Here is a 23,631-nt window from a genome sequence, read left to right on the forward strand (position 1 = left end):
AGTCGGAAAATGTCAGCATGAGTCTAGTGTGCTGGGGGTCCGTTATTATGTTCTGATATGTAAAACCACAGAATTCAAAGAGTGCACTTTCTTTCCCCCATCACTGCATGTTGTCCTTCACTTTCACATGACTGTAAGGCAGCCACGTGGAATTGTTTCCAGCCTGAGGGCTGCACTCTCTTCTGGGCAGCCTTCCAGGGGTCACATGCCAGCAGTGGCCAAACAAGGGGAGAACGTAGGTGGAGCAAGGAAACACAAATTTTACCTTTTGCACAGTAGGCTGGTTAGCAGGCAGGCAAGCAGCACTATCATGAGTTCAAGGAATATTCCATCCAGGCAAAAGCACTCAAGGAGAGTTGGTGGGGCCTGGGGAAAGATCTGAGGAGAGCCAGATACAGATGCCTGGAGGGCCACATTTGGCCCACGCACCCAAGGTTCCCACTGTTGCCCTTGGTGAATCCAGAAGCCGAAATGACTCGCAAGCAGATGCCCAGGGGCCCTTGCAACATATTGGCATCAAGCAATCAACAAGTTGTCTAGAAAACAGAACATCTGAATCCCAGTCAAGACTAGTGATGACATGCACAGACTCCCAACATGCTTACAGAGACTCCCCTGGCTTGCAAAGGGTCCCCTTCCTCATCTGAAATTAGGCTTGAAACAGCATGCAGTTGTAGCCACTATAATAGTTTGTAGCGTGTGCTTGGTTGTGGCTTGTGTGTGGTGCTCACAACTGTTTCTCTGGTTTGCAAATGTGCCCACAGACCAGAAAAGGTCCCTGCTGAAGCAGATAGTGCTGGGTTAGATGGACAAATAAGATGGTCTAAGGCAGCTTCCAAGATAAAAACCAACAGGGACCAGCAAACTGCATTTCATCACAATATTTCTACCATTGCTATCTTCTTACTTGGAACTGCTCTCAGGAAACTGAATTGTTCCAAGAAACACTATTCAAAAGGTATCACCACTCTCTAGTGTGAAACGTTTGAGATGCAACCCCAAGTTGCACACTGAATCCCACTGCTTAAGAGTTGGTTTTGGACTCTCCCAATCATTTTCAAGATGTGCACATTTGAGAGGTATCCCAGGCACAATGTTTCTTCCCTGTCTTTGCTTACAGCCATTGATGTTTACGTTCTTTTTCTCATGATGATTTGTATTTATGTTACTTGATTGTCAATTCCACAGTCAAGTTGTATATTTTTAGGGCAGCTGTGTATAAACTTCACAAGGATTTGTGGCTACAAATGACAGGGTTAGTAACTTTGCCTGTATAATTTTGGCCACACCATTCATTTTCTTATTTAAGTTCATAAAGTACAGACATTTCAGATTTCTAACCCTTAACCTGTAAGCCATGTCATACCCTCAATCTTCCTTTGTTCTGTATACTTCATACATTTTTAGATGTGACAAGCATTCCACAAAGGCTCCAGGATGTTTCCTGCATGATAAGCAGCCAAGTCTAAATCTCCCCCCCCCCTTTTTTTAAAAGATCAGAATGAGAGAGGGGGTTATCCTCTGGGATATTCTGAAGCAGTCATCCAAAAGGGGTACAACATTTGTTGCCAGATGACTTATGTAATTTGAGTATAAAGCAGAGCATTAAAGCAGCAAGCAGTTTGTGTGACATCACACAAAATGAAAAAGCAAAATTTACCCAGCCAGTAATATATTTAGCTTTCACCGCTACAAACATAATTCCTTTGACAAGAAAATGTGCATGGGCAATTGTCTGCTCCCTCTCCTTTAAAAAAAAAAAGGAGAGAGAAACTAACATGAATAGCTATTTACAATATTTTTACCACAGGGGTTCCACATCTGAAAATTTTAAAAAAACTGTCATGAGCATTACAAAATACCCTTTTCGTAAGAGATACTCAGAATCCCATTGCCAAAAAAGCAGACAAACTACCCACAACTTTCTTAAAACAAATAAAATACACCCCCCCCCAAAAAAAACCAGGAAGCCCATGCCCAAAAAAGGAATCCCACCCAAACAGATTAAAAAAACAACTGAGCGGGGAGTGGGCTTTGGCAGGAGGATGTCTGAGGCCACTGCAGTGCCCAAGGGACCATGTGGGAAGCAACAGGCTGCCATCTTAAACACATTTATTATGGAGCAAGCTCAGCAGAACACATGCTACTTCTGTCAAACTTATATGGCATTGCACTGTGAAACACCCTATATAACTTAAAATAACAGCACCCACATAGAAGACTATTGTTCAGTAGTTGAGCACATATCTGGAAATGCCAGGGACTGAACCTGAGATGTCCTGCATCTATATGCTTCTGTCTGAGACCCTGGAGAGAAGGACTAGGGCACAGGACCAAACTAGGTGGACCAACAGTGTAACTCTGTAACTTTGTGCCAGTGTAATTTTGTATGTTAATATGTATACATTTATGTTATAATGAAAGCTGCCAGTCTCCGAATCTCTGCGAATCCAACACCACCCTTATCACTTTTAGGAAGGATACTTGAGGGTTTGTGTTGAGATTGATTGGTGCAGATAAGGGTTTCTGTAGTTCTTCACCCCTCTTGTGTGCCTGACTGTCACACCTAGAGACAAACTGTTTTGACTGGGATGACCCAAGATAGAACTGTATTTTAATTCCAGAAAGAACCCCACTGCCCTGGAAACACAGGCTACTTACTCTAAACTGAGAAGCACCTGATTCTACTCCCTGTGGAGTATAAGGCACCTTAGCCTGTGAATACCAAGAGATCCACGTATTCAAGTTTTATCCTATGTCCTTAAGTTTTGCCTGTTGCCCCTTGCTCTCTCCTGCTAGCCCACTATGGCATGTTATCTAATCTGGATCAGATGGGCTATTCTAGCTTTCCCCAACCTGGAGCCTCCCAAATATAGCTGGACTACAATTCCTACCAGCCCCAGCTAGCATGGTTGGGGATGATAGCAGTTAAATTCCAAAACACTGGGGAACATCAGGCTGGGGAAGACTGAGCTAGTCTATGGGAAACTGTCCTTGTGGGATACCATCAGCAGGTTGGGGCCACAAGACCTTCTGATGCCTCAAGATACACAACCTCAACTTCTGTAAGGTGCTCAGTTCCTTTAGCTGCTGCTACACCAAGGTGACGGGGGGGGGAGGGGGGAGCTCCTTGCAAAATTGTTCTTCTTCACCTTTCCTCCACCTTAGCTGGCAACCAGTCAAAAAGCATTTCCAGAACTGGAAATGTGACTAAAACATGAGAGAAAGGACACCTTGCCTACGCAAGCTGCGTTCATATGAATCACAGAGGTTACTCCAATGAAGAACAATGAAGGAAGAGGTGGGAAACAGAGGAACCTTGGGAGGGGCAGAGAGGGCCCCACCCAATAGGCTAACATTCCATTAACAGTTACAGATAGGTAGCCGTGTTGGTCTGCCATAGTCAAAATAAAAAAATTCCTTCCAGTAGCACCTTAAAGACCAACTAAGTTAGTTGGTCTTTAAGGTGCTACTGGAAGGAATTTTTTTATTTATTCCATTAACAGTTGAAAATTGGAATGGCAAGACTTCACTTAAAGAGGAATCGATACTGCTGTACTCTCACTTGACAACTTATTTCCCAAATCAGCAAGATCATGGGTAGGTAGACCTTAGGCTTGGAGGCACAGGCAGATCCAAAATGATGGTTTATCTACTCCACGCCGTAAACCATATGACAGGATAACTAGCACATACAGCCAAGTTATTGCATACCAGAAATGATCTCTCATTCCTTCCACAAAAATATCCTCCTAGTCGCTCACCCTGCAACCCCACTTCTTTCATTTTAGCAGTCTTATTTGGGAGGGGCTGCTATTGTTATACAGTGGTACCTTGGTTCTCAAACTTAATCTGTTCCAGAAGTCCGTTCCAAAACCAAGACGCGCTTTCCCATAGAAAGTAATGCAAAATAGATTAATCTTTTCCAGGCTTTAAAAACAACCCCTAAAACAGCAATTTAACATGAATCTTACTATCTAACGAGACCATTGATCCATAAAATGAAAGCAATAAACAATCTACTGCAGTCACAACCAATCAATCAGTAGCTGAACCGGGTTTCACACAGACACACACAAAAAAGAGCCGCATAAACAAAAACTCAAAATAAATAGCAAAAACAGACAGACCTCTGCATAACACTCAAAACGGAAGTGTGACACTCAAATCGGAAGCATAACACTCAAAACAGAGCACATTCGGCTTCTGAAAAAATTTCGCAAACCGGAATACTTACTTCCAGGTTTGCAGTGTTTGGGTTCCAAGTTGTTTGAGTACCAAGGCGTTTGAGAACCAAGGTACCACTGCAGTTAAAAACTGGGAGTCAAAAACGCCTTGCTTTTTTGCTAGCAGACTACTAGACCAGTTAAAATCAATTTGTAGAGAAGCTACAAACTGAGGGCATTTTTTAAAAAACAATAAAAATAATAACATTTTGAAATGTTTTGAAAACTACTTCAAGGTTTTGATGCCCTACAAAACTGGAAGCGCCCCTATCCTCATGAAACCCACAAGCATTCCAAAACATTAACCCACCCCTGCTTGCAGCTGATAGAATTTTGCCACTATCAGAGGATCATAAAGCCTAGCAAACAGAGCAGAAGTCATGAAAGTCTTGTAAGCTTCTTCAGCACTCTTGACATTTTAAATACCAGAAACAAGAGGCTTTAGAGCAGGTGGTTCTCTTTTCTTTTCTGGATGAAACTAACACATTTGTAATACCTTATTAATATTTTTAAAGTAACACCACCCCGGCATCAAGCTTAGTCACCTGGCAGCACCAGCCACAAGGTTCTGTACACATCCCGGGTGGAAAATAATTCATCACTTAAGATGGGCAAATATTACCTTAGGCATCCAGGGGCACATTCTGGATTAAGATTTCAGCAAGTTGCTCATCACCCCTTTGGAATGCACATCCCACTAAGCTGGAAGGTTATCAGACCATAAATAATACAGGCTGCTATACTGCTCTTCACTGAAATGCATACGTTGCTTTTTGACAGTACACATTTTACGAAGTTAGGCAGTATGTTTTGAAATTCAGTTCACTAATAAAGGGTTTAAAAAGGTTGAAAGAAAACTGTGTAGGCTAACAATTAGAAATCTAAGTTTTCTACACTCAGAAAGAAACGTACACCAAGACCCACTGCTTGCTGCGACTGTGTGTGCACGGGTCGCGATTCACCACTTCTGCGCATGCGTGAGCGGCGAAACCTGGGAGTAACGCGTTCCGTTACTTCCGGGTCACCGCAGAGCGCAACCCGAAAGTGCTCAACCTGAAGCAACTTCAACCCGAGGTATGACTGTATATCCAATTGAAACATATGTTGGAAAAGCAGTTTGGCTCAGGCGCTATAGAAGCATTGGAAACACCCATCCTGTTACAAGATTTAATCTCTGCAACAAAAACAAAAAATCATACACTTGCACTATATAAAACTTTACTTAACAGGAAGAAATACGATTTAGAATATGAAAGACAAAAATGGAGTAAAGAGGTAGGAGTACAGATAACAAATGATATATGGGAGACAAGTATCAAATCAATAGAAAAAGCCTGTATGGATTTAAGACTTATTCAACAGAAAATAGTATTTAGAATCCACTGGACTCCAGCAAGATTATATCAGAAGGAAATAACAAGTGTAGATAATTGCTGGAGATGTGGGAGTAAAAATGCGAACTTAATACGTATGTTGATTAACTGACCGACGATCAGACCATTCTGGAGCGAGGTGAGGATATTTACAGTAAAAGTAATAAAAATAAATTGTTATTTAGGGGAACTGAATTTAATTCTAAATTATATTCCGGAAACTTGGAAGATCTCAAGGGGTCAAAAAAGTGGTTGTACTGCACTATATTAGAAGCAACAAAACTTGTTTTGATGAACTGAAAGTGTCTCAAAAAGATTCCACTGAGCATATGGATTGATAATATGTACAGATTAGCTACATATGAAAGAATTGCTTGTTGATGCAAAATAAGAATGGATAAATACAAAGAAATTTGGAACGAATATCTAAGTGACAAGGCAGATAACAATGGGAAACGGGGGGGGGGAGTGGTGATAAACAAGGAGTAGGCATAGGGATATTACTGTATCTAAATTTGTGTTGTCAATTTGTGTTATTATTGTTGTTGTGGTTGTTTGTTATACATGTCTTTTTAGTTTGATGTTTGTACTGATAGGAAAAAATAAATAAATAAATAATGGACTAAAATTAGATTCCATGTTATATTGGGAATTGTATCAATACAAAGCCTCCATAAACACCTGTTGGGGTTGCAAGTAGTTCAGAATTTGATGAAAATCCACCACCACAGGCTTTAGCATTTAATTCATTGGAGGAAAGTGGTGACATGAAAGCCCTCCCCACTTTTACGCATCTACTCCCGTGATCTGCACATAAAATTAATCATTTTGTTCAGATGTGCAGTGAATCAAGGGTCAGGGAGCAAATGGTTCCACTCCTCCAGCCTCACATCAAGTTTTGACAGAGGAGCAAAGTGTGCAATGGAGGCAAGAAAGTTCTGAGGAGAGGGGAGGAGGAGGAGGGATACAAGCCCCTTTTCCCTCATGGATGAGGGGACATGGCAGCGCCTTTCTGCCCTTAGATGTGACAACCATTATGGAATGTTCTGACAGCATCCATTTTGTGTTCTGCCATGCCCCCATGGCATCCATTTTGTGACACTCAACACACTGAATCTGTCTGCTGACCCAAAAATGTTGGCATTTTTGCATTAAAAGAAACTAAAGCAACATGCCACAGTAACTTATAACGTATCGATTTTCCACAGTGAGACAGACCACTCTGCCCCCTAAGCATCTATTCCAGCTGAAAGTGAGACTCCAGGGTCTCATGCAGGGATATCGTCCAGCCTTCCAGGATGGATAAAAATCAATGGTTTTTAAAATGATTTTTAAAAATTGATTTTTTTGATTTAAATTGGATTTTTTTATTTGAACAGATTTTTAAAAATAAAATGCTTTTGGAGGAAAAATCTTTCTAAAGATAATTTTCTATTTAAGTTACATTATAGTCCAAAGGCTATTCATCAGGAAATAAGGATTTGTTTTTAATTATGTAGCATAAGGCATTATATGCAATGTTTAAACTTTTTGATAAATGAATTCCATTAATCCATTCACAATGTCATGCTCTTCCAGAGGGGGCAGTTTTTCTAATGAGAAGATATTATCACAAATGCTTGTTTTCAAAAAGTTTTCAAAAGTGTGAATTTGTGTCTGCAGAGATAACATGCCTTTTCTTCACTGGAAACGTGTTATAAAATAAACATACAGGGCTGAGGAAAAAACCTTAATCCCATTGTTCCTTTGCAAATTTATATACACAGAATCAACCCCGTACCTCTTAAACGATTAAGTTCCAAGAGGTTCAATGAACAGATTGTTTGGAGTGGAATAGATCTGCACAAGTAGCTAAGTGTGAAGCAGTAAAAATGAAAGTGCAACCTTGTGAGCAGAATACTCCACAAGTCTTGGGATCTTTGTGGAGTAATTGTGCAACTCCGACTTGAGGCAAGTGCTGAAGGCTCTTCAGGGCTGGCAGCTCTTCCCAATCCCACTGGGTTCCAGCAACTGCACTAACACTTAACTGTGCAGAATAGGCACCTGAATGTAGACGCAAATCCATTGGGGTGTTTTTGGAGGAGGAAATAGTAACAGTGATCTGTAAGTCCTTGGCGAGACCTTGAAGTGCTTGCCAGTCAACTAATAAGAGTTCACTGGTTCCAGGCTCTTCTTCCCAGGGCTCGCCTTGTCCAAGCAATAAAGTCTCTAACCAAATCAGTTAACAAACATGGATATATATGCTAGAATGTTTTTGGTTTAGTTGAATGAATTGTCTAAATTGTTATTAAGGAAACAATTATTTATTTTTCTCCTTCCAATAAAGTACAGCAGAAATGTTGTCCAAATATAAACAGGTAACTTATTAAACCTCACAATAATTTCATAATTATCTGTCTATGTACAGTATTTCTAATAATATAACCAAATCAGTAATATTTGATATAACTGTAAAAACTACTCTGATAATTTATTATTCCAGAAATGAAACCTTCATCTGGTTGTAAATATTAAGATTATACCAGCAAGAATGAGTCTTTCTGTAAAAAAATGATTTAAATCATTAAATCGATTTGATTTAAATCAAATCCACCCTGCAGTCTTCCTACAAAGGTACCTCTGGTTACAGCCTTAATTTGTTCCGGAGGTCCATTCTTAACCTGAAACTGTTCTTAACCTGAAGCACCGCTTTAGCTAATGGGGCCTCCCACCACCACCCTGCCACCGCTGCACGATTTCTGTTCTCATCCTGGAGCAAAGTTCTTAACCCGAGGTACTAATTCCGGGTTAGCGGAGTCTGTAACCCGAGGTGTTTGTAACCTGAGGTACCACTGTACTAGAAATTTAATATTTCCGGAAATTTTAAAGCCATGGGGAAAGCCTGTTTTCTCCCAGTGAAAAGTGGAAAATTATGGGGAAACTGAAACACACAACTCCCTCATCAAACCTGAAATTATGTTACTGCTCTCAACACCACAACGCCTTGCTTATAACTTATATTCTATCAATTAATGAAATTTGCAGAAGAATAATCCCCTATCTCAGATAGGCCAATCTGCTTAAAGGCCTTTTCTTCATGTGCTTCCTCCACAAGAGGCTTGGAGTGTGGCAACAAGAGAATGGGCCTTTTCTGCAGTGGCTCCCCACTTCTGCAAGGTTTTCTCCAGGGAGAATCACCTGGCACTTTCATTATGTATCTAGCTGTCAGGCAACAACATTCCTCTTCTCCCAGGTCTTTGTTGAATTAGCCAATCTAAGGCCTTTTAAACTGGGGAGGGGGGTTCTTTTTGTTTGTTACTATGTCATGCATTTTTCTGTTATTATATTGTAAATTGCCCTGTGCTCCTCGGATGAAGAGCAGTATATAAAATAAAATTAACACACACAGAGAGATCGGAAGGCTGCACTGGCCTGGGCGGTGTCGGGAGATGCTGCAGGGACCCATGTGCCTGGTGCAAGGTTGCACCAGCCTAGCAGAAGGCTGTGCGGGCCTGTGCAGCGTTTGGAGCATGTGCGATGTAACATGTATACACCGGGCCCCTTCAATCTTGGGGGCAACCTGGCATCTGTGGCACCAAATGAAGTGAAATGCAAAATAACCGCCATGTGCATTTGAAGTGCCAGGGCAAGACTGTAGATCAGGGGTCGGCAACCTAAGGCCTGTGGGTTGGATGTGGCCCAATCGCCTTCTAAATCTGTCCCACGGACGGTCCAGGAATCAGCATGTTTTTACATGAGTAGAATGTGTCCTTTTATTTAAAATGAATCTCTGGGTTATTTGTGGGGCATAGGAATTCGCTCATCCCCCCCCCCAATATAGTCTGGCCCACCACATGGTCTGGGGGACGGTGGACCAGCCCCATCTTTCTATGCAAAGCAAAAACTGTAATCCAGTTATAAAACCCTGACCAGAGTGTCCTCACAAGAAACAGAGAAAGCTCCTTACACCAGATGGGACCATTGGGTCCACTTAGCTCACTGCAGCCTATACCAGAAGTGGAGACCTTTTACTAGATGGCGGGCTGGCCTCTTATCTCCCCAACCCTGGGGGGCAAAATATGACATGTGAGCAGGGTCATGCACATGTCAGTCATCTGATGTCATAGTGATGCCAGGTGATACCAAGCTTAGGAGTCTAAGCTGTCAGGACTTTGAAGTGCAGGACTGGATTGTTTGCAAAAGGGCTTTCAAGTAGCCTCACATTGCACTCTAGGCTGCATATGCATGTTCCCAGCAAGGGAAAAGGTGTAAGTAACAAGACTGAGCAGGACTGAACCACTCACCAGAATTTTTCTCTACAACCATTAATCAGGAATGGCAGAACAGTTCCGTTCTAAACGTGCTTTCTTTATTTCTTGATTCAGAAAATGCAACTGTATTTGTTTTTGTCAAATGCATAAATAAGAATTAAAAAATGTCCTCTTACTGGTGCAGCAATAAAACTGCTAGCACATTTGCAAAAGCTATGCAGGGTGTGGTATGGTTTCAAATTGGATGGAGGACTGTGTGTTGAGATTCCAGCATTGCAGGTGGTTGGGCTAGATTATCCTCAGGTCCCTTCCAGTTCTATGAAATATATATATACGAATTAGTTCCACCTGTGACTTGAAGCCTTGCATTACTGATATGTCACTGCGTTTTTTAAAACGGCTATGCTGACAGAAATTTTATGTGCTATTTTCAAATGCTTTGTTATTATCACAAGCCACTGGGGGCTGAGATTTGTTACTGGAAAAGTAGAATACAAATATCAATATCCACCTTTACACCCATGTGTAGGTAATTTAGAAATCAATACAATATAATTCAGTATCGTGGTCAGTACATGCCCAGAACATGTTTGTTCCTGGATGCAGCATCCTGGGATGAGGACTCCACCACCAGACCCAGTACATGCAGGTTTAAAGAAGAGCAAAAGCATTGCATATGAAACAATACAACATGGGTTCACACATAATGCCAAGCTACTGTTTGGTGCTACACAAGTCAACCTTCAGTCCATACTTTGCCTCCATCTCCTAAACCAGGTAGGAGGAACCTATGGCCCTTTGGGTGCTATTGGACTCTATCTTCCATCAATCCCAGCCAATATGGCCAATGGTCAGGGGTGCTAAGTATTAAAGGTAAAGGTAAAGGTACCCCTGCCCGTACGGGCCAGTCGTGACCGACTCTGGGGTTGTGCGCCCATCTCGCTTAAGAGGCCAGGGGCCAGCGCTGTCCGGAGACACTTCCGGGTCACGTGGCCAGCGTGACGAAGCTGCTCTGGCGAACCGGCACCAGCGCAGCACACGGAAATGCCGTTTACCTTCCCGCTATAAAGCGGTACCTATTTATCTACTTGCACTTAGGGGTGCTTTTGAACTGCTAGGTGGGCAGGAGCTGGGACCAAAAGACGGGAGCTCACCCCGCCGCGGGGATTCGAACCGCCGACCATAAGATCGGCAAGTCCTAGGCACTGAGGTTTTACCCATAGCGCCACCCACATCCCGTGCTAAGTATTAGGAATCCAGAAATATTGCAATGGTCGTAAGTTCCCTACATATTCCAAAATTTCCTTCCTAGCTTCCTGTTTAAGTGGAGACCATAGTTTGTCATTGCAGCAGAAATATGATTTGTGCTTGTCTTGATATTCAGAATTGGATACTATGGTCTGACATCAACTTGGAAACTTAGTTTCAAAGTCCACCTTGGGACACAGAGCGTTTGGTACTGTTACAATGAAAGCCTCAATAGTCATTTCACAACCTTCTGTACACAATATTACTGAAAGAAATGATTTTTTTGTTTAAGTACAATTCTAAATAACTTGTGTAATAACAGAAGCCAAAACTATAATCCGTACTCTCATATATGATAATTAGGATAATCAACCAACTAAAGCTTTGTATTACTCAATTCTCAATCCTTTCAGAGAGTTTTAGGCACGACAAATTCCTGGTGGATTGTAATTTCACAATAAAATGGGATTCTCTCTTTGGAAAAACTCCAGGGCTTTTTTCCCTTAACTGCTTAATTAATTAGCTAGCAGGCTGGAATGGGTTCATTTTAACTTTCTGAAGCTATCTTAATCAAGTTAAGTAAGTAAAAACTGTAATTCATTATGTTAGCATTAAAGTACTAAAGACTGTAGCCAAGAGCTTCAAAGTTACCACTGATTTTGCCTAATCAGCCTCTTCTCCTTTTCTCTGGTGGGCTGGGGACAAAAATATGCCATTTTTGCAAAAGCTACATTAAGCAACATCTGTGTGCCAAACACCTCCATTTTAACAATGCTGAATCCTTTCCAATCCCCATCTACTAAACATGGAGAAACTGGGTGTTTCCCAGATTCCCATGAAACGGTTTGACCCTGTGTCTCAGTGTGCACAGCACTCATACTCTCTCACCGCCCCCCAAAAACCACCTGTTCTAATGCGCAGGCCCTTTCAGCTGTCATCATGATGGGCATTTTGTCCTAACATTACATCAGAAAAATGCATACAGTAATGTGGATGAGGGCAGTAAATATGACACACATGGGCTGTATCCTATGATAGTCACACTCACAGATAGACCCACTGAAAATAAAGGACATGACCAACTCATATCCATTCAATTCAGAGGGTCTCCTCTGAGCAGAATTTAGCTAGATATCACCCCAATACCATAAACATGTTGCCCTAGCTCTTGCCCAGACCACGAAAACAGAGGCTTTTATCTGACAGTAAGGGAAATACTGTTATTGGGGGGAAGAAGAGATACAGGCTTGGCAACAGATAACGAATCACAGATGCCACTATGCTCAGGCTACATGACAGGAAAGGTGAGGGTAGCTGGGCTAGAAACAGTGGCCTAAGTTTAAGGACAAGGAGCTTGGAAGGTCACAGAATCAACCAAGTTGTCCCAACAGGTGGTCAGACTCACCTGCCAAGCTTTAGGCTCATGAGATTCTTGAGTCCTGCAAGACTGTTGAGCGTGCAGATGCTCTCAGCACTGGGGAAGCTGCATCTATTCCCAGTGATGGAAGCATGGCTGACTCCTCAGTAACCATCTCCAAATTTCATTCCTGCACTCTTCTCCCAGGGAGGGAAGTCAGGAAATAGGAGTATATGGGCAGCTATTTCCTGGAAGAGGAAGGTACATACCTCCTCCAAATTCTGCTCCCCACCCTGTTTTTTTTTTTAATGTAGGAGTGGGGAACCTCAGGTCCAAGGGTCAAATGTGGTTCTCCACATCTCTCTACCTGGTTCCCATGTCCCCTCCCCAACCCCCCCCCAGGCCCTGCTCCATGGCACCCTCAAGTGCTTTTCCCTAGCTGGAATGTGCCTTTGAATTGCAGAAATGCCTCTTGCTTGCTAGGATGGATATATCCATCTGTGTTCATGGCCTGTGTTTGCACACAAACAGAATATAGTTGACACATCTGCTGCTCCACCCCACTCAATTTTCTGATATTGCTAATTTGGGGTTTTCATCAGCTGTACGCCATAATCATCACAATTATAACAAATAAAGGCTTGACAGATCTCGCTTTGCATGTCATGAGTCTATCTCATATATTAGTTTCACCTTTTAAGTTGAATTACTGAAATAAATGAACTTTTCCACGATATTCTAATTTTTTGAGTTTCACTTGTATGTTTTTAGTTCAGTGGAAAAGAAGTCCAAAGAGGCATTTAAGAGCAATTAGGATCCAGCCAAAACTGTTCCCTGGAATAAATGTTCTCAAAGCAGGTACTGCATATCAACCTCTCTGCGAATCCAAGACGCAGCTGTTTTTATATATAATACGCAACTCAGCCACCTGAATATACATACTTGATACTTACTCTTCTGGAGATTTTCGCAATATTGTTTTAAGGACTTAAAAAAAATTATATGTCTATATAAATTTACCCCACCTTTCAACATTTTATAAATACAAGGTTATAGCTTCACAAGGCAGCTAATACATAGAAAATTGCAAATGATCAAAACATTAACATAAACCAATTGCTAAAAAAAAGAGCTCTATAAAATGGTGGATGGAATAAAAACATCTTTAAGGCTATCCAAAGACCTAACAGAGACCATTTGCATCTCGGTGAGGTCAGTCCAGAAATGCAGAGCCATCACAGAACAGGGTCCATCTTTAATATAACCCGTCTTGTTTTTATATTTTGCTGGAAGCCGCTCAGAGTGGCTAGGGAAACCCAGCCAGGTGGGCGAGGTATAAATAATATTTAAATTATTTATTATTTATTAATTATTATTATTATTATTATTATTATTATTATTATTATTATTATACCTGCTGTTCTCACTGTTCCCCGAATCTGAAGGCCTGGGCAGATCCATATGGGTGCAGGCAGTCCTTCAGATAGTCCAGTCGCAAAGCATGAAAAGCTTCAAAGGACAGTATCAGCACCTTAAATTAGTTCCAGAAATGAACAGGCAGCCAGTATAACTGGGATGGAGCAGAGGCAATGTGATCCAAACACCTAGCTTTCACAAGCATTCTACTGCTGCAATTAAAGTTTCCAAATAGTCTTTAAGGGCACACTCACATAGAGTGCATTCAAGTAATCTAGCCAGGATATAACGCTTCACCAAGACAGACAGTTATGTAAAGGACTGCACAGTATACATCTATTCTGCTTCTTTTTTCACAGATCAGCAGGGTTAGATTCCAAATAAAGCTGGCTGGAAAAGATGAGGAACATAATTTGGGCAACACAGGGAAAACCAAGTGGTGTTGTTTTTAAAAAAGCAAGGAATGAGTGTATAGAGCTAATTTATTAACAATGAGATGTACACATGTCAAAGGTTGATTATTTCCTTTAGTTTCTTCTCAGTGTGTCTACACAACTGGAATGTAACCAGTGATGTCTGAAGTTTCTATTTCAAAAGTTTGTTAGAAATGATGGATTGATGCCAGTTGCAAATAAATATTAGGTAATCTTGGCAATTTCAACATTTTAAGCTTTGTTTACAATATACAAGTAAAACTAAATTAGATCACTCTATAGGGCATCAGAAAATATTCCAATGCAAGGTGAAAATTTTCTGATGCAAATTACTCTAATTTACTGGACACCCTCACCATTGAATGTAACCCCTTACAGTAGTACCTTGGGCTAAGAACTGAATTCATTCTGGAGGTCCGTTCTTAACCTGAAACTGTTCTTAACCTGAAGCACCACTTTAGCTAATGGGGCCTCCCGCTGCCGCCACACCGCCAGTGCACAATTTCTGTTCTCATCCTGGGGCAATTACTTGAAGCGTCTGTAACCTGAAGCATCTGTAACCCAAGGTACCACCCAAAGTCACATTGACTGCCCCACCCACCTTTGCCTCTGGCATAACTTGCCCCCAGCATGCCTGCCTCCCAAAAGTCTGTCCACAAGGGAATACAGCCCTCAAGCTAAAGTTCCCCGCCTCTGCTGTATACTTTTCAAAAGAACTGCACAACTCTTTGGGCCAGTATTGCGGATATATGGGGCAACTAAGGATGATATGAGTATTGTGGCTATCCTTCCACTTTTAACTACTGACTTAACTTGGGAAAGGGTACAGAAAAAATTACTATAGATTTGCAACTCATCCGAAGCTTAGAAAGAGTGTTATCTAATAGCATTAATGGGGATCCCATAAAATTCTGTGATGTAACTGCTCTAGAGCCTCTACCTCTGCAACCAGCAGAACATAGCAGCTATTTTCACTCAACTTGCCTTGCAAGTTCCTCCTTGCTCTAAATTTTAATCCTCTAAACCCTGGACTCAGAAAAAGCAATTTGTGTTCAATGCTACAGTACCCGTTTTTAACTTTAGTATACTACAATCATTTTTTTAAAAATAGCCCCAAAGAATATATCCCTACAGAAGGTGGTATTTTCACAACTAAATTGATCCTTCAAGGCTATGGTGATTATACCGCGAGACAAATTCACACTCTTGCACACAGTAAGAATCTTAATATATTTCACGTTGCTATACACAAATTATTTGCTCTCCTTGTTGCCATGGAAGCATCAACAGCTGTCATTAATCCCTTCTTCCAAAATTAACTAAAGAATCTGCCCCCCCCCCCCGCCCGCCAATTTGAGAAGCAGATTCCTCAGTGGACAATCTGGATGTGCGTTTCAGCTGCATTCTCTCAGCCTTTTTATTGCACCTGCTGCAGCAAGTAGCTCTGGCCCCACATTCCTTCCCTCAGAAGATTAAATCTGCATGGCAGCACATTGCCATTACATGGGGCTGAGCCAAGCAGCAAAACCCATTTTAAATACATCAGCCTCTTAGCCCAGGAAGCTCATTACTAGCTGCAGACACAAACACAGGAGCACATGATGGGGGGGCAGCGAGGAACCCCAGCGTTTCCTCTGGTGCTGGCTCTGTTTCTTTCACCAAGGATGGTAAATACAACCAAGCACACCACATTTAATAAAACAATTAGAAAGACCTAATATTTGAAAAAATAAAGCTCAAGCCAACCACATTTCACCGGACTACTCCCAGGGAAGAAGCTTATACAAGCATGTAGAGATCCAGTGCAGGCCGAACTCTGGCTCCATGCAAAGCATTGCTAACAAATCTGGAGTCAACCAATCTGAGAACACACACTCCTTCTCTTTTCCCTACATGCATCTCCAGCACAAACTGCCCCTTCACTTCCCTTGCTCATCTTAAACAATGTTTACTGTGCAATCTGTATTAAGCCTGCTCAGAAGTAATTCATAAGCACACAAGAGCAGTTCTGTTGGATCAGGCCAAGGGCACCCCAAGTCCAACATCCAGAGACGCTCCTTCAGGTATACTGGGCCAAGGCCGTTTAGGGCTTTAAAGGTCAGCACCAACATTTTGAATTGTGCTCAGAAATGTACTGGGAGCCAGCAAATATCCTTTAGACTCCCTCACAGAGGAAGCATTCACTACCCTGTGGAACCCATTGCCCAGCCTGGCTCAGCTCACGTTTATGAGCTAGGATGGGCAAGGAGCCAGGTGGTCGGTTTCACTTCTCCCGGCAGCCTGTCCAGATCCTCAGAGGTAACAGATTGGAATGGATCCCATATAACTTGACTAGACAGAACTCTAGTGCTCTCCCGCCCCGATTGCTACCACAGTGGAGTCTACCTCGTTCCAAATCTGAGCAACTTTATCTGCAAAAAAGTTTGCAAAATCATTGCAGGAGATCTTGGGGTCCTGACCATGTCCCAGTGGCGAAGGAGGTTCTGTTAAAGAGTTTCCTGGTGCTGTTTTCTGCAGATGTAACCTTCGCCATCACTATCACCACTTGGTAGGCTCAACGTTGACCTGTGTTTGGTCTGATTCAGAATGCGATTTCTGCCACCAGCGCTCTAGCCATCTCAGCAACTGTTTCATCGCCCTCAGCTCCAAGAAAAACCATGGGGCTGTCCGGATTCCAAGCAACCAGAAGGCGCTTCGGAGCCAGACAGTCAACAGCCCTGGTTAACTCTGCATTCCAGAAGGCCAACAGGGAATCAACTGAGAGGCCATCAACATGAGATAAACCATTCCCTATCATTCTCTAGAGACCATTTGGATCCAATAAGTGGCAGGGGTGGACCATCCAACTCAGTCCCACCTTCCTCCGGAGTAAAAGGGTTGAGGAGAAGTCTAGTTGCACCAGAAAGTTAACCGCTCATGGCACTTCTTTTATTTCACTGGAACTTAGTGTCAGATCACCCACGTCCATAGAGGTGAACACCAAGTCTAAGGCATGTCCACGGCTACAGGTCAGGTCAAACTTATTCAGGCTATTTTTTCCATAAGTCCCAAACGGCCCCTTGTAAGGTTGTGTTGGTATGGACAACCAGACTAGGTGTCTCCAGGAGAACATCCGCCACAACCTGAAACAGTTCAGGCAGGAAATTCTTGGTGCAGTGGGGAGGTTGGTACACCCATAGGAATCCTGTACTGTTCCTATTGCCCAACTTCCAGAACACGCACTCAGAAAACTGGGTCTCCCCAATAGGACCTGTATATAACAGAAACCTGGCAGACAAGCAGCAGCAATGACAGGCCCATCTGCCATGTCCAACCAAGTCTCTGTTACACATGCCAGGTCAATTCCTCCATCCACGATCAAGTCATGGATGGTAGTGGACTAAAGAATCATTGACCTGGCATTGCGCAGCAGCACCTTAAGGTCATATGGGTCACCTTTGTTGATACCAATATCATTCTGGTTAGGACCAGAACCAGAGGCAGGGATAGTCTTGAAACAATGACTAAACCTGCCTACTTGGTAATGACACAGTCTGGTTGTTGTGTAACTCCTCCTCCTACCCGTGACCACTGATATCAGGTGTCCCAGTGCATCCCCCCTAATGGAACCTGCCCCAGCCGTTCTGTTGGCTGAGGCCCACTCTCAGGCAGCCCTGCCCTCCCCTCCCCCTTAGAACAGAATAACTATTATAAAAACTTAGCTAAAAATACAAACTCACAGCAAACTAAAGAGCAGAGGGCTGCATATCCATAACCATATCCATACAAATGCCTGCTCAATGGGTGGCTCAGCAAGCTGAGTGAAGCGTGCCCTAACCACCAAATTTTTCCCTCTTGCCATGGGTCCTGATCCTAAAGTATGGTGTGAATCCAGTTAAGACTTCTTTCTTCCTGGGTGCACATGCAAGAAACTCTTTCAGCAGGTATAGCCACTTTTTGGTATGGATGCAGGGAGGCCATTCACAGTTTTGCTTCTTAGAAGGTTCAACCCAGGCACGTTTTGAGTTCTTGCAAGTGAAGGCAATTAATTTTGCCCACAGGGATCAAAGGATAACATAAAAATACCTATGAATAAGAATTGTAGGCTCTAATCATAGTCAATTTGTTATTCCAAAGCAAACAAGTCATATTACTCTCTTCTCATATTTGATCATGCAAAATATCCCATCCCATGTTACCTCTTTTCCTAGGAATTCAGCCTCATTGACCGTTCACAGCCACCAGATGAATGGAATATTGTAGTTTATACCTTCTAAAATAAACAAGAATCATTTCCCCCTCACATCAAAAAGAGGAAGCACCCTTACTATTTTTTCAAAGCCTTCTTCAGGGGGAAAAATACAAAGAGTGGGAATATTTCACCAAAGCTACATTCTAAGTTGACATCTTTTATCTTCATACGAGCATAAAAAGGGTCTGCTGAATTAGGCAAATGCCATCCCGTCAAGTATTCTGTTCTCACAACAGCCAATGAGATGCCTATGGAAATGCAGCAAATAGGATCTGAATGTACAGCACTCTCCCCACTTGCGTTCCCATCAGAGGCGCACTTTGGAGAGTATATCTAATCCTCTTTTAAAGGCATCCAAATCGGTGGCCATCACTACTTCCAGAGGGAAACATCTGCCTACACACTGTGTGAAGAAACCATTTCTTTTGTATGTTCTGAAATCTTGTAGCATTCAGCTTCACGGGACAACCCTGAATTCTAGCGTTTAAATTCCAGCTCCTAACAGCAATTTGGTCATCTTAAGTTTGTTCAGAATTTCATATCTTTTTCTGTACTACACGCCTTTCTCTTTGAGGAAGGGCCGTGGCTCAGAGGTAGAGCACCTGCTTTGCATGCAGAAGGTCCCAAATTCAATCCCGGGCATCTTCAGGGAGACCTGGGAGAGAACTCTCCCTGAAACCCTGGAGAGCTGTTGCCAGTCAGTATAGATAATTTTGAGCTAGAAGAACCATTGGCCGTACTCATAATTATAGATGAACCATTGGTCTTACTCATAATTATATGTGTTATACGTAGGTAGCGCTCTGTGGGTTAAACCACAGAGCCCAGGGCTTGCCTATCAGAAGGTCGGCGGTTTGAATCCCCGTGACGGGGTGAACTCCGTTGCTCGGTCCCTGCTCCTGCCAACCTAGCAGTTCGAAAGCACGTCAAAGTGCAAGTAGATAAATAGGTACCGCTCCGGTGGGAAGGTAAACGGCGTTTCCGTGCGCTGCTCTGGTTCACCAGAAGCAGCTTAGTCGTGCTGGCCACATGACACGGAAGCTGTACGCCGGCTCCCTCAGCCACTAAAGCAAGATGAGCGCCACAACCCCAGAGTCAGCCACGACTGGACCTAATGGTCAGGGGTCCCTTTACCTATACGTAGGGCTACCTCTGAAGATGGTTCAGAAACTTCAGCTGGTTCAGAATTTGGTGGCCAGTTGCCCACCGGGCAAGGCAGTTTGAGCATATTACACCAATCCTAGCTCAACTGCACTGGCTGCCAGTTAGTTTCTGGGCCCAATTCCAAGTGTTGGTTTTGTTCTATAAAACTCTAAATGGCTCAAGACCACAATACCTCAAGAACTACCTCTCTCCATTATGAACCAACTCAGACCCCGAGATCATTCTCTGAGGCGCTTCTTCATGTGCCTCCTCCATGTCAGGTCCGGAGGCTGGCAGCGCAACTTTCTGCAGTGGTTCCCTGTTTGTGGAGGCTCAGTTGGCCCCTGCATTATACACCTTTAGGCACCAGGCAAAAATGTTCCTTTTTAACCAGGACTTCAGTTGATTTACCTCCGATGTCCTTTTAAAATGTGTTGTGGAAGGGGGGGGGGTTATTGGGCTGTCTTTTATTGTGCATTTTCTTTTTTTTTTATATTGTGATTTTATGTGGTGAACCGCCCTAAGATCTATGGGTAAAGATAATAATAAAATAAAATAAAAGTACTCATTATCAGGGAATGTCCTATGGACTCTTATGTTCCTCTCCATCACAAATAGTTTTATATTAAACTAAAGTAAAGGTAAAGGTACCCCTGCCCGTACGGGCCAGTTGTGTCCAACTCTAGGGTTGTGCGCCCATCTCACTTAAGAGCCCGGGGGCCAGCGCTGTCCGAAGACACTTCCGGGTCACGTGGCCAGTGTGATGAAGCTGCTCTGGCGAGCCAGCACCAGCGCAGCACACGGAAACGCCGTTTACCTTCCTGCTGTAAAGCGGTACCTATTTATCTGCTTGCACTTAGGGGTGCTTTTGAACTGTTAGGTGGGCAGGAGCTGGGACCGAAAGACGGGAGCTCACCCCACCGCGGGGATTCGAACCGCCGACCATATGATCGGCAAGTCCTAGGCACTGAGGTTTTACCCACAGCACCACCCGCGTCCCTCCTTATATTAAACTACTCAGCACCAATTCCTGCTCCCAGAGTGTGTGGTTACACAGTTTAAAATGGGTGGCAGCACAGGCAAAACAGACAATTGGTGCAGCAGCCACTGCTCTACAAATTGCATTTATTTGCAGCCATAGCTCTTAGTTTTACAATATGCAGCATTTATAGCTCAAGGGATACAGATTCAGCAACTGCTGCAATTCTTGAACAGCAAAAGATGTCCAGAGGTTTTAATTGTACAAAACTCCCCAACACATATATTATGCTGCCCATTTGAACGTAATTAAATTGTGCCTCAAAATCTAGGGCTGCAATCTTTAGCCAGTTTAAGAGAATCTAGATTAACCAAGCAGATTTTTGTTTTACAACTGTAAGATAAAAAAATTTCATGCAAGAATCATATTTGACAGCATCTCTGAAAAGGCATCCTGCCTTGCCTTTCACATAGTAGGAACACCTCTCCCAAGACAGCAATACATGCAGACATGTCTTACAAAATATGCTTTCCGCCACCCAGAACTATCCTGTCATGCACATTTGTCTACATTTAATTAACCCATTTCCTCACTCAACTGCAATTTCCGTAATCATTAAGTGAGTGAATTCCTGATGTTAAGAATTTTAGCCACACTAGGCTAAAACCTAGTTTGCACTCTCTGCTCTGTAAACAGGGAGAGCAAATTGGTATGATGGGAGACTGGGAGTGGGGTGGAATTTGCCTGTGGAAGCATTGCTTGGAAACACCCTTTCGTTGGTTTTTGTTTTGTTTTGCTTTTGCTGGGAAGGGAATTGAATGAAAGATAAGCCTGGCCACTGATATGTAATCAGCCAACTCTCCTGCAGAACAGGAACGGAAGGCTGATGGAAAGGGGGGTGTTCTCCACAATGTGTTGGAGCACCGTATTATTGAGGACACCATGGAAGGACAAGGTGGTGGCTAGCGCATCAACACACACAAGTTCTGCTGCTGCCATTACCTGCAATGACAGCCTGCACAAAAATTGTGATCCTCCCCCAAGGAACTGTCAGAGAGTATCTGGGAATGTATACACTGCTTTTTATATAAAAGAAGCTCAGAACAGCTGACAAAAAGGTTCATAAAGCACATTACACAAAGTAAAATCAAAGGCGCTAAATAATCTTTTGCACAAAACAGAACCACAAGAAGATAAAACAATTCAGAGCAACCTGGAGGGTGTTTGGAGGCATCTACACCCATTGGAGAAGAAACTTAAACAGTTTTCCAATGAGAATTTCTGGCTCAGTTTTAGTCTACTCACACAACCTTCTGAGCACAGGGCGGCAGCAGCAGCAGCAGCAGCAGCAGCAGCAGCAGCAGCAGCAGCAGCAATATAAAGAGACAGCCTATGTCCTACCAGTAAGCAATCACTCTGTGTGGTAGACAAATACTTCAAATTCCTAAGCAAGTTTACAGCTGGCCAGGTCTTGGCAAATTAGCTGTTGTTCTTGCATTCTGCCATTCAGTACACTCATTTCTAAACATAATGTTGAGATGCGACCCCATCCAATTAGCAAGGGGGAACGACCCTATGGGAATAAATGTTACATTGCAGAATGCAAGTGAGTTGTGTTGATTTCCTTAGAAAATTCAGTAGTGTGGGGAGAAGGAAACCAATCAGGTGGTTTTGTGAAAAGCTATAGATGAGGAATAACTTTACAATAATGTTTTTGTGTCAAAAAAACCAAAAACTGAGTAATTGCAAACATTTTAGTGCTTTAAAATTTCCACTTAACACTGTACTGCAAGATCTTGCTTTAATCACAGTAACCAGCAAATCTTACTAAGATCAGTTAGATCTAAAGTCTATTATTGCGGCCCCAAAAATCTATTACCGCTTGAAAACAAAATCTGCCCACATTCAGTAAATATGAACAGATGGAGTTGGGATTATGTTTTTAAAACACCATTGCACAAATAAAAGAAATTCCTCAAAAATGCAATTAGCAAAATTTGATTACAAAAACGTACAGTTTAAAAGTATTTGATTTTAGCCTATCATCTATACAGTAAGATAAGAGAGGTTTCCCCTCCACATACAATCTATTCATCTCATCCAATGTCTCAACGGAGTCCATCTACTACAATTGCTGCAAAGAAAACCTTTGTAATTATGCTTCATACTTCAAGGCAAGTAAAGCTTTTTTAGGCCAACCCACACCTTATGCAAAGCAATTGAGAACAATATAAAATCTTTCAGAATCCACCTATATATTGTTTTACTATAAAGCGCTTGCCATACACACACACCAAAAAAATTTACATAAGACTAGCAACATACGACCATAACCAGCAATGCCCATTTATTGTTTTACTTCCTTGAATGAACCTAGTATGTAACCTGCCACTATTTTAGTGACACTATCCAAGAAGTAGCCTCAAGCTTTCAGAAGCAACCCCTGCTCAAAGCCAGAAGAAACACCAAGATTCTTGGGGACTATTTTCAGGTGCCCAGGAAGGTGTTTTATTTTCTCAGTTTAACTCTCTATTTTAAGCCAGGGGCACAGAACCTGTGGCTCTCTAGATCAGACTTTAGCAACCTGCTTCCGTCTAGAAGCGTTTGGACTCAAACTTCCATTGGCCCCAGGCAGCATGGTCAAGTAAGGTGGGAGCCAAAGTCCAGCATTATTGGGAGAGTAAAGGCAAACAAACCTCCTCCCTCTGAAATATTATACAGTCATACCTTGGGTTACAGCCGCTTCAGGTTGCGTTTTTTTGGGTTACAGACCACCAAAACCTGGAAGTACTGGAACCGGTTACTTCCGGGTTTCAGCAGTTGCGCATGCGCAGAAGCGCTAAATCACGCTTTGCAAATGCGCAGACGTGCCGAATTGCAACCCGTGCGTGCACAGACGCACCGCTGCGGGTTGCGAACATGCATCCCGAACGGATCATGTTCGCAACCCGAGCGTCCACTGTATCTGCATAAA

The 23,631-nt window shown here is 42.7% G+C and overlaps 1 protein-coding gene across 16 annotated transcripts in view; it reads right to left on the reverse strand.

Moving 5' to 3' along the window:
• Positions 1–23,631, reverse strand: part of TJP1 (tight junction protein 1) — a 338,860-nt gene that overhangs the window by 84,685 nt on the left and 230,544 nt on the right. The window contains exon 1 of one of the 16 annotated variants that reach the window (XM_083475503.1): positions 16,764–16,781. The exons of the other annotated variants lie outside the window; for them this stretch is intronic. Within the exon in view, the coding sequence (XP_083331629.1) occupies positions 16,764–16,766 (3 nt within the window). The 5' untranslated portion in view covers positions 16,767–16,781. Of the gene's footprint in view, positions 1–16,763; positions 16,782–23,631 lie in introns of those variants that run through there. 16 annotated transcript variants of the gene reach the window in all.

This window comes from Podarcis liolepis (genome assembly GCF_965112155.1).
Source record: "Podarcis liolepis genome assembly, chromosome: 14".
Lineage (NCBI taxonomy): Eukaryota > Metazoa > Chordata > Lepidosauria > Squamata > Lacertidae > Podarcis > Podarcis liolepis.